General features: G+C 35.5%; 1 protein-coding gene across 3 annotated transcripts in view; it reads right to left on the reverse strand.

Annotated features, from left to right (window-relative positions):
- NAALAD2 (N-acetylated alpha-linked acidic dipeptidase 2) overlaps positions 1-11,734 on the reverse strand; it is a 59,181-nt gene that overhangs the window by 21,010 nt on the left and 26,437 nt on the right. For all 3 annotated transcript variants that reach the window (XM_060018115.1, XM_060018114.1, XM_060018116.1), the window contains exons 9-16: positions 11,084-11,169; positions 10,689-10,808; positions 10,501-10,583; positions 8,222-8,285; positions 7,192-7,259; positions 4,086-4,177; positions 1,939-2,029; positions 109-373 (exon numbers count right to left, since the gene is read on the reverse strand). In XM_060018115.1, coding sequence (XP_059874098.1) covers positions 109-373; positions 1,939-2,029; positions 4,086-4,177; positions 7,192-7,259; positions 8,222-8,285; positions 10,501-10,583; positions 10,689-10,808; positions 11,084-11,169 — 869 coding nt within the window. The remainder of the gene's footprint in view (positions 1-108; positions 374-1,938; positions 2,030-4,085; positions 4,178-7,191; positions 7,260-8,221; positions 8,286-10,500; positions 10,584-10,688; positions 10,809-11,083; positions 11,170-11,734) is intronic.

Genomic DNA, 11,734 nt, shown 5'->3' on the forward strand with positions numbered 1-11,734 from the left:
GGCACGGATAAATTCTAGGACGAAATGGTATGCGTGGATGACAATAGGAGGTGATATCTTAAAACTCTAACTTGATGATTATAAAATATCTGTCCAGCCATTTCTTACCAAATGATACTTGATGGTCTCTTAATTGTTGGTCATATTTCTTGGATAAGCTGTAGATACCTGTTGCATAGTTTTCCAAAGATTTTGCATAGTCTTGAATGTTGAAAGGAATGATTTTAGAGTCTGCAAGCTCATAAACCAGTGCTCCTCGTAACTGAGCTACAGCAAGCTGTTTTTTAAACGTGGGGTCATAAAAATTCTCTACCAATTCAAATGTCTCATAAATTGTATGGTACATTGGATAGCTGCTGTAATTATCTGTTTTCTGAAAAAAAAAAGGTGGGGGGGACCGAGTATATACAAACATTAAATATTCACATTATAATATTTTATGGAATCATAAAATGATTGTATTAAAAAACATAACCATATGGCACCCTGAGTTTTATCACAATGAGTGAAAAAATTAAGTCTAATTAACTAAAACCCCACTACCAAATTTTCACCAATTTAAAATTTTACCATTATTCATTTTATAATTCATATAATCTTTGTTCAAAACACTGCTTCCTGAAACTTTTCCCTATTGCTTTGCTGACAATTAAATTAAGGAGTACATGCTCAAATTGCATACCAGCACAGTTTAAAATTATCTATCAACTGATTGAGAATGAAAGGTTCTGAGCAGCTAAGTATTGTTATAGCTGAAGGATTATTCAGCTGACACTTTAACAAGTTTGAACTACAGGGGTTCAACTTATACATTAATATTTTTTCAATAAATATGTACTACAGAACTACACGATCCTGAATGTAAAGCTATGTGTGGGTTTTCAACTGCTGGGAGGGTTGGCACCCCTGTTGTTTAAAGGTCAACATTTCAGCCCCTTCCCTCCCTTCCCAAACAGTATATAACCACATGCCATTTAACCTTTGTTACAAAATTAAGGGTTACCATTATAAACATAAATTGTTACAGGGTGGTACTCCACATAAATATTTTTTACTTCTTAGGTCTGCCTTTCCTAACTTTAGTTTTTACCTATCTGCTACTTTGCCATAAAGCTATCATTCTTATTGCTTTTAATATCACTAAAAGGCATCCCTGTATCAGTCTCTCTCCCTCTATCTGATATTCTGCTTTAAATCTGCATTGTCTTAGAAACTAGAAAACTTTGTTCAGAATGATGACAGTATAAAAGTGAAGAAGATTTGACAGAGGTAAAGCGCATCTTTTATGTATGAAGTGTAATGAGTATTAGTATACAGATTTATGTATTTATTATGGGTTATTCTGAAGCTGTTTTTGCTTACTTCTCTGTTAGTTGTATACTGGATAGTCAAATTTGCAAGGGATATGTATTCTAGACAAGCAAGATGTTGGCATACTGCAATTATGATTAGAAAATTATTAAAATCTGTGACAAATTTGAGTTTACTGATGTAATCTTCAGTTTGGTTTATGACATAATTTATAACAAACAAACACGGTATAGGTTCAAAACCCGTGTACTCACATATCATCAATGTGTTTGAGTGGCAATGGTGCAATGCAGGCAATGAAGATCAGAAAAGAAGAATTAGATTTTCCAACAAAGCCCACATCAGGAAAAGGATGCAAACCCCTCGGTAGTGATAACCAGCTAAGTACCTGGCATTACTCTATCAACTACCACTTCACTGAATAACCCTGGCAGTGAACATTCACAAAATAACACAAATGATTTCCTAGTCCATCTACAAAGGGACCTACAGGCTATCTCTATCCCTGCAATTCTTCCCAGGCCACATGTCCACTCGGTGCCTGGTACCCAACAACTAAATGACAGAATTCCTAACAAAGAGAATGTGGATGAAGTGCTATGTATCCAAAATAATAAAATGGCTTACCCTATTCTTAGTGTACCGGACTCTTCCTGAAGCAATTCCAAGTCTCTGAAAATAAGCTTCAAAATCACTTCCAGATCCCAGCTTGTTGATTCTAAATGTAAAATATGATACACATACACGCACACGAAGAAATCAATGCATAAATAAATAATATAAAATTAAATAGATGGCACCATGAAACTGCCCCAAGAACTGCAAGGAGTTGTATGGCACGTTTATAAAACTTAAGAAAAGGTATACCACCACACCTATTCATATGTGTGTAAACCTATAAATCTGAGCTGATTGAAACCAGAGTCGGGCAGTGACACTAAATACGGCAGCCTGGTAACTAGGATATCTTCCGCGTTTATGGTATTTGTTTTGAGGGAAAAACAAATAAGATACAGTCTCTGCCCTTAGAGGACTATAGTCTAGTAAGAAAACTGCCATGAGAAAGTCTACATTTAAGATCATGAAGACTCTAAAAGTGCCTTAGTTTATTTCAGAAATAAATCTAATTATAATATATTGCTTTGCATATAATTAAGAAGCCACTACATACATACATATATATAAATAATATATACATATATACATATAAAATGTAATGATGGGATTTCCCTGGTGGTACAGTGGTTGGGAATCCTCCTGCCAGTGCAGGGGACACAGGTTCGATCCCTGGTCCGGGAAGATCCCACATGCCGCGCAGCAACTAAGCTCGTGAGCCACAACTACTGAGCCTGCGCTTTAGAGCCCTCGAGCCACAACTACCGAGGCCTCGTGCCACAGCTACTGAAGCCTGTGCACCTAGAGCCCATGCTCCACAACAAGAGAAGCCACCGCAATGAGAAGCCCACGCACCACAACGAAGAGTAGCCCCCACTTGCTGCAACTAGAGAAAGCCCGCACGCAGCAATGAAGACCCAATGCAACCAAAAATAAATAAATAAATAAAAACTTTTTAAAAAAATGTAATGTCATAGAAGATTTTCGTTCAAAAATAAGTCAGTAAAACAGAATATAAAATTACATATGCATTAAGAACCTAACTATATACTTCCAAACTATTAGACATGTTTTTGAGATTGAGACCTTGGGACGTTTTCTAAATCTTTTTTTCTACTCTAGTGTTTTTTTGAATAAGCATTTAAAACATAGTGGAGGGGCTTCCCTGGTGGCGCAGTGGTTGAGAGTCTGCCTGCCGATGCAGGGGACACGGGTTCGTGCCCCGGTCCGGGAAGATCCCACATGCCGCGGAGCGGCTAGGCCCGTGAGCCATGGCCGCTGAGCCTGCGTGTCCGGAGCCTGTGCTCCGCAATGGGAGAGGCCACAACAGTGAGAGGCCCGCGTACCGCAAAAAAAAAAAAAAAAAGAATCCGCCTTCCAATGCAGGGGATGTGGGTTGCATCCCTGGTCAGGGTACTAAGATCCCACATGCTGCAGAGCAATTCAGTCCCTGCGCCACAACTACTGAGCCTGTGAGCCACAACTAGAGAGCTCACATGCCACAACTACAGAGCCCACCCGCTCTGGAGCTTGCACGCCACAACTAGAGAGAGAAGCCTGCGCACCACGACGAAAGATCCCACGTGCTGCAACTAAGACCCAACGCAGCCCAAAATAAAATAAATAAATAAATATATTTTTTAAAATTCCTGTAATAAGAAAAAAAGCATAGTGGAGATACATTTAAACTTTCACAAGACTTATTTGCAATATGGAATGAAGCTATAAATTGCTACCACCAGCTGGTTTTAGAAATAGTATAGGAGTAGAAAACAAATATAAAATAAATACAAGAAAGCTGCTATTGTATAAATGAGAAATAAAAGTTAATTCTTACATAAAATCTAAACTAATTAAAGGTAAAGACATAACTTGGTAGTTACTGATAATGCACCTTAATAAATTTAGAAAGAAATAATCCATCATTCATTTTTCTACTCCATTTGAATTGTATTTATTAATTAATGTATGTATTTAATACATATCTTAATGTAATTTTATGCAAGAATGCAAAATAATGGCTAATAATTTTTTACTAAAAATTTGCAAAAATACTCTCAAATTGTTGAGACATCTGAGAATTGCCTGTCTGGAGAAACAAGGGGCAAAGGGGAACTCAACTGATCGTGTGGTAGAAAACGTACATACAAGTAATTTACCTAGGCAAAGTTTTATTTTCAGATGAAGGGTCCTTTTCTAACCAGCTTTCATAAAGAGATTTACTCTCAAAACCATCATCCGGGCTGGAGATCTGGAAAGATAAATCAAATATTGGGAATAAGAGGTAGAACAACTAAATTTACTCCAATATAAAACCACATGTTAGTTAATATCGACTTCTACGTTTATCTATGTGAACATTTGTGTATCATATTCTTTACAGAAAAATATGTTTTTGCAAATTGCAAGAAAAAAATCCAGCCCAAATTCTTGTTCATTTATAATTCCCACTTACTTGTAATTTTGCCATGTCCTTAGGAAAAAATTTCTTGCTTATGCTGGTAAACTTTTCAATAGCATTTCAGATTTTTAACAAGTGTCATCAGTTCAATGTTGGGCAGCTTAGATTTCTTTCAGTGGGAAGTCACTGGGAGAAAACTTTATATATATAATATTTACTTTAGGAAATTGCTTTTGTCCAAGATGACCTACAGGGAGGCCTTAGGGCAGGAGACAGACATTAAGAAGCTGAGCTTGAAATTGTCAATATGAGTCCTGGTTTTGTAGGGCAGGTGGGGTGAGGAGGAACTGTTATTTTAGAAAGTCTGTGTTTAAACAATGTTGGAATTTGATGGGTTTTTTAAAAACTACATAATCTCAGGTTTCTAGCTGGGAATTTTAAGAACTTATGTATATACATAAACATTTTTTATTACCCTCATTAAACATATACTTACAAACTTATACTTTCCTTTTCTTTCTCCACTCTAAGAAAAGCAGAAGCATGTGGTAGAAGAAAAATCATCATACATATTGGCTGCATTTTGTTTGTTGGTTTACAGCTCTGCTTTGTTCAAAAACGGACCAAAGACAGACCCTACTTATGAAATGCTGAAAGCATTATAACTTTTGGTGTATTGCTTCCTTTCTTTAAACCCTAGTTTCCCACATGTGGAAATGGGGATACTGGTACCCATCTTAATCCAAACAATATCTTCTCTGATATCTTCTCAGGCCTTTACACAGAGTTGGTTATTCCTTCATCATAGCATACGAGGTCCTCAGCTTAGAAACAGTCTCAGCACTCCACAGAGACACCCCCTTCCCACCAGCCTGTGGGAGCTTCAGGGATGTTCTGCTCATTTCCAGCCAAATGACTGGGTTCTACTCTGTACTCTGCTTCTGCCAATTTGCACCAGCTGAGATCCTGCTCCAATTCCTACAAACTGCTTGAACTGAATTCCCTGCAAAATCCTCTTCATTTTCCGGAATCATACCATCCAGGTCTAGCACCAGCCAGAACTGTGTCCCTATGGCCTGTACAGCTAAGATCAGAATTTTCTGTTTCAGCTATATGCACTGTCATAATTGCTGGTTCTCCCCCATTATTTCAACACCTTGTCCATTTCCTGCTTCTATCAGGCAGGTAGGTTCCCTTCTCTCCAAGCTCAGCCCTCTCCACCACACTCCCCAGCATGGTTTGACCGTGCCAACACACACTAGGGGTTGATAAAATTGTAATAAACAGTTTAGGAGGATAAAAGTCTCCTTTTTCTACTGGGTTTTTGTATGGCCACAGATAAGCATCTGCCTTTGTACAAAGGGGGGATAGAATGAAACTTCTGCTTATTGGCCCTGAAATTATTACTATCCCTCACATCAAAGGCAGGAGCCACCTCTGTAGGACAGAACATGAATGCATACCTTGAGGAGGGTTCTCCCAATAAAGATTGTCTTTACAACTTGCTTTCAGATGAGGTGTTTTTATGGGACATTCCAATGAAAGGATCAAGGACATAAGCTACCCAATACAGTGAGAGAGTTGTGATAAGAATAATGAGAGGACTCTCATTTGGGAGAATAAGATGTTAAAGACACTAACAGTGAAAAGGAAAGGGCAAGATTAAGGAAGATTGGGAAATAGTACCTACAGAAAATTGATACCTACTTCACATTGTCATCTACGTGATACCTACTTGAAAGAAATACGTCTATAGTTAAATCCTATAACAGGTAATTATTTAATGATGTACACAGATATTTAATGAACAGATTACATAATTTTTAGAGATTTAGAGTACATTAGAGTTTTCAGAGTATTTTATATATCAATAAGTAATATTTATAAAATTCCTGTGTGGTAAGTAAGCATGTGGAATTATTTCCATTTTGCTTTTAGATTTACTGCAGCTTAACCTATTCACTACACTGATACAGAGTAATCTTTCGAAATGAATAAATATGATAATGTACAACCTTGTTAAAGATTCTTGAATTTCTCCATCACCAAGTTTCTGAACCCCTATTTGTCATGCCCCATTTTGTACCAGCCTTTCACCAACACCTTATGCTTAGGTCACACTAAGTTACCTACAGGTCAAGAAATACATTCTTTCATACCTCCACATCTTTTTTTAGGTACTGCATCCTCTGCTGAGAAAGCGTCTCCCTTACCTTCACATCCCTCCGTATTACAGCCCAACTATTAATTCTTCAGGAAACATCCTCTAATGTTTTCCCACTTCCCCAGCTGCCCCAGGATTTTAGCTTCTCTGTCCCACAATTGTTCTCCATTGTATATAGTATCCAATACTCTAGTGAAATATATATAGTTCCTCATTTATAGGTCTGTATCCTCTCTAGATCACAGAGTATTTGGATTCAGTAATCTTTTCCTTTTATCATTGCTGCTGCTAGAATTCATTTTATAGGGCCTGATACATAGTAACCACGTAATAAACACTTGTTGAATGAACGAATGAATGAGTAGCCAAGGCAATCTTTGAAATCAAGGCTTTTCCATTCCAGCTCAGCGTTCTTTCTGTTATATAAAAATGCCTATGCCAGACAAAATGACAGACCCCATACTTTATAACAAATGTATACAATTATTAAGAACTATTATTAGGACAGAAACTAGCGCTACTATTTTCATAGTTATGTCACATAAGTAAATATTATATTAAAGATTTTGTTCTGCTTAGTTATTATATCAATACAAATCAGCTATGTGTCGCCAGTTTAAAAATAAGTATCACTAATTTAGAAAACAAGTTATTCACTTACTATTCATCAGAAAACATTAAGACAGAACTACTTATATACCTCTTTTGTCAGTTTATACACCAATTGGTAAAGAAGGGGTGTACAGTCAACTCTGAGAGTATAATTGCCTGAAAAATAAATAAGACACACAGAGTATATTAATACTTCCAAATGAAACTCCAATCTATTTAATTCTAACTTTATTTTCTAATTATAAACAAGATATAATTACTTCAAATTGAAGGCATCATTCCCAGAGAATTAAAAATAGTGTGGAAATAATTCTTCAGGGGTGAGAGAGGCTGCGGTAAACACTTAGGACATTGGAGGGCATAGTTGGATTTTGCTGCTAAGGCAGCAGCTCTCATCCTTCAGTAAGGCAGTATCACTTAGGGAGACTTTAGCAAAGGAAGTGATAAGGCCACAGTATTCTTTCTTCATTCATTCAATTCTGCCTTTTTTTCTTTTTTCCCTGGCTGTGCCACTCGGTTTGCAGAATCCCAGTTCCCCAACCAGGGATACAACCCAGGCCCACGTCAGTGAAAGTGCTGAGTCCTAACCACTGGACAGCCAGGGAATTCCCTCATTCATTCAATTCAATAGTATATATCAAGTCATTAGACTACAGCATGTCAGTAGCTAGTAAGTGTGCTTTAACATTTATCTAGAAGTAATAATACAGTGAAAGCCTATAGATACAAATGTCACATGTCAGGGTCAAAAGGAAGTCTGTAGTTTGTACTCACTTCAAATTTGCTCCAGTACATACAGGAAGTATTTCTGTATGAAATATTCTGTAGACCAGTCCTTTTACTATCTGCACATGAAGAATGTAATTAAGTACTAGAATTTTAACTAGTAATCCAAGATAGGCAAATGGTAAATATACTAAAGAAATTAGGATCAATAGCTTAGTTATGAATCATATTGATTCATTTGAATCATAATGATTTTCTCTCTGGTAAAAATGGAAAATGGAGGTATTATAGAGGTGTCTCATAGGAGAGGATAATCTTAGAAAGTTTACAAGCTGAATTTACAGACTTAAATGATGGTATACTATTTAATAACAACCCAAAATAAAATTTACCTTCTATAGATGAATCTGAGTTGATATAAGCAACGCTTCTCTCCTGAAGTGATTTTACATTCTCCTATAGTTGAAGCAAAAGGTGTTACTTAACTCACAGCATTTAGAATTGTGAGAATGTAAAAAAAATAATTTAGTATAAGAGTGGTCTGCAAATACCTTTAGAAATCAAATACCTATGCCTTTGACAATAATTTTTGAGAAATTATCTGATTGGTTGACAACATTAACTCAGTTAAAACAAGTAAGAAAAATATTATGATGCTGTAGCTACTGTTTATAGCAATAGCAGTGAGCCCTGAGGCAACAGCATTTTGAAAATGTCGTTCCTTGATCCCCTGCAGCAGAATATGAAGGGTAAACCTCAAGGAATCTCAGCCCCACCCCACATCTACTGAATAAGAATTGCTCAAAGTAAGGCCTGGAAATCTATAATTTTTAAAAGGTATCCCTGGCAATCCTTACCTACATTAAAGTGTGAGATCCACTGAAATTGGACACCCATGGAAATTATCATTTTAAAAGTGAGTAGTTGGAAATTTCCATTTATCTAAATATTTTTTTTAAAGATATGAAGAAAAAGAACAAAAAAGCAGGAGAATTGAGAAAAAAACAAGAGAGAAAGAAGGATGGACAATAAAAAAAGATGTTCTCTCTCTCTCTCTCTCTCTCTCTTTCTCTGATTCACACACACACACACACACACACATCCAAGAAAAATAAATCAGAGAAAAACTAATGTCATCACCCTCAGATGAGAATATGCTGAGAGACCACTTTACTTCTCTCTCTCTCTAGCTTTGTACCTTATAAGAACATGTTACAATAAAATCATTTAAAGCTGTGATTATCACACAAATGAGGATTCTTGCCTCTACAGTTGCCCACACAGGCCAGATCACAGCTGACTGTGCTGTAGCTAGAGTAAGCGTTCCCATTATAACAGATTTAGAGTAGAAATAAAGAAGATTCCTTAACTATATTTAAGGAAGGTGGGACTTCCCTGGTGGTTCAGTGGTTAAGAATCCGAATGTGCATGTGATCAAGAATCTGGTAGAAAACTGGAAACAGTATTGAAACTGTCTTTTAACCCACATGTATTTAAATTAATGCAAGGCATATTATATCTTGGATTTATTTTAAGCTGCTGAAATTATAGGAACAGAGACATGTATTTATATATACATGTATTCATAAGAAATTACATATTTCTAAAAGTAAATGACCTTAATGAAATTTGATGCATCTAAATTAACAGTCTATTCCAAAATACATATTCATAATACCAACATAATAGTAAAACCTTGGAATATAAATGGAATAAAGCAAAAGTGATACAAGTGACTGTATGTGTGTGATTTTACTCCCATATTTATTTATTTCATATTATTATTTTAAAGTAAAGTACGAGGAAAGGAGTCAGAAGGAAAGCATTTAAAAACTAGACACAATGGCAAGAATTATAAGACATACTTTAAAACAATTCTATAATATCTGGACTTATAAAAGATAAATAGAGGATGGTGGAGGGAAAGTGCTTTATGGTGCACTTGCCTTTATAAAAATGCACAAGCTTACCTTGCACATTTAAGAACTTAGAGATACTCAACAGAGAGGCTAAGGGAAGAAGATAAAAGAGGGGGCCTAGGAGAGACACTTAAAGGCTAAGCATTAAGACCCAGTGACAAATAAAAATTAATCATAACTGAAGGAAAAATAAACCCTTGAAATTGTAACTCAGTTTACAAAATTATCATATTATACTCAACAATCAGGAACTTTTGTAAATGGTAAAATATACCTATGGTTACAGTTATACATGGAATCTGTAAATGTGAAATTACAATCAAAGTATAGTCACCTTAACAGAACATCTTATGTTCTCTTACATGGAAGAACTCCAAGGAAACTTCAGAAGCTTGAAAATTAACTCCAAGTATCTGTATCAGTTTTTACATAAGTTAATTCATTTGTCAGAAACAGCCTGCTAGTTTTAACTACTTTTGGAACTTAACAGATTTTTTACAAAACAAATACAAATAGAAACTAAAATATTTTGACAATAATAAATAAATTTGTTTGTAGCCCAATAATTAAGAGGATATTCTGTTTTGCCAATCTGATATGATAGTAAAAGCAAACTCTAATTCCTAAATTCTCTTGGGTATTTATCCAAATTAAAACCATATTAGGTAATGGAACCTATCTGCGATTATCCAGAGATACATATATTTGTTCCCTGTTGACCAAGAAAATAAGAACTTCTCTGTCTTATTTACCTCAGCCCATTCTGTGGAACCCAGAAGTCCAAATTCTTCTGCATCCCAGCTGGCAAAAATGATAGTTCTTCTTGGTCTCCAGCCTGTAATCATTGTTAACATACATAGTTAGGTACACCTGCCTAAAAACAAAGGAAAATTCAGCGAAGTCACTTTTTGTCATCACCTACCAAAGAAACATTACTTACCTCTACTCATCAGTTTGCCAAAACTCTGAACAACTTCTTGCAAAACAGAAGCCCCACTGGTTGGGTCAATACCTCCAAATACCCAGGAGTCCCGATGACCTCCCAGAATAACATACCTGTCTGGGAAAAAATGTGTTCAAAAGAACTACAACTTTGAATACATTATAAAGAGTAGTAATTTCTGTTTTTAAATTAAACTTCCTCTCGCTTGAGTTTCCCCATAGAAAATAATCAACACCATAAGGTAGAGTCTTCTTTTAGAATTATACTTTTTTATTCCAAATTTAGTTGTTTCACATCAGCCAGAAAAAAATCAATTGTTGACTAAAATTTATCTTCTCTTACTCTTGTAATCTTTGTAAGAATAAAATGTCTAAAATAATCCACCAACTCACCAGGTTCCACAGATCCTCTGATAGTTCCGATTACATTGTAAATCCTTGTGATTTTATTGATGTTATGAACACGCATTCTAACCTTCCTAGAATTTCAAAGGGAACAAATTACCTCACATAGAACATTATGTCTAACAGCTTTCTTCCATTGTTTTATTATGAGAAATCTCAGAAGTACAGAAAACTGTATAATAGGACAATAAATTCCCAAATACCCACCACATAAATTCAATAATTGTAATATTGTTGAATCACTTGCAAGGAAGTTGCAGACATCATGACAGGTCACTCCTGTGTACTTAAGCATGCTCCTTAAAGCCAAATTTTAAAAACCAAATATCAAAATTTTATATTTTTCCTCCCTCATAGCTCTACTGTTGATATTTATTTAAAGTTCAAAATATTCTATTATTAAACATGTCTTGGGTATTCATTCTAAAATTTTTAAATACACCCTATACAATTACAAAAAATAAGGGAGACAGCCCATTATCTATTAAAGGTCAAAGAAGATTATTTTTAATGTGTTTTATATTAATTCCTGCTATTCGGTAACATTTTCCAAGATTATTGAAATAGTCTATCAGTACATTGTTAAAGGGCTGACTGAATGCTGCCTATAAGAAACATGATAAATTCTATTGTTAAATG

Source organism: Delphinus delphis, chromosome 8 (genome assembly GCF_949987515.2).
Source record: "Delphinus delphis chromosome 8, mDelDel1.2, whole genome shotgun sequence".
In the NCBI taxonomy this organism is placed as follows: domain Eukaryota; kingdom Metazoa; phylum Chordata; class Mammalia; order Artiodactyla; family Delphinidae; genus Delphinus; species Delphinus delphis.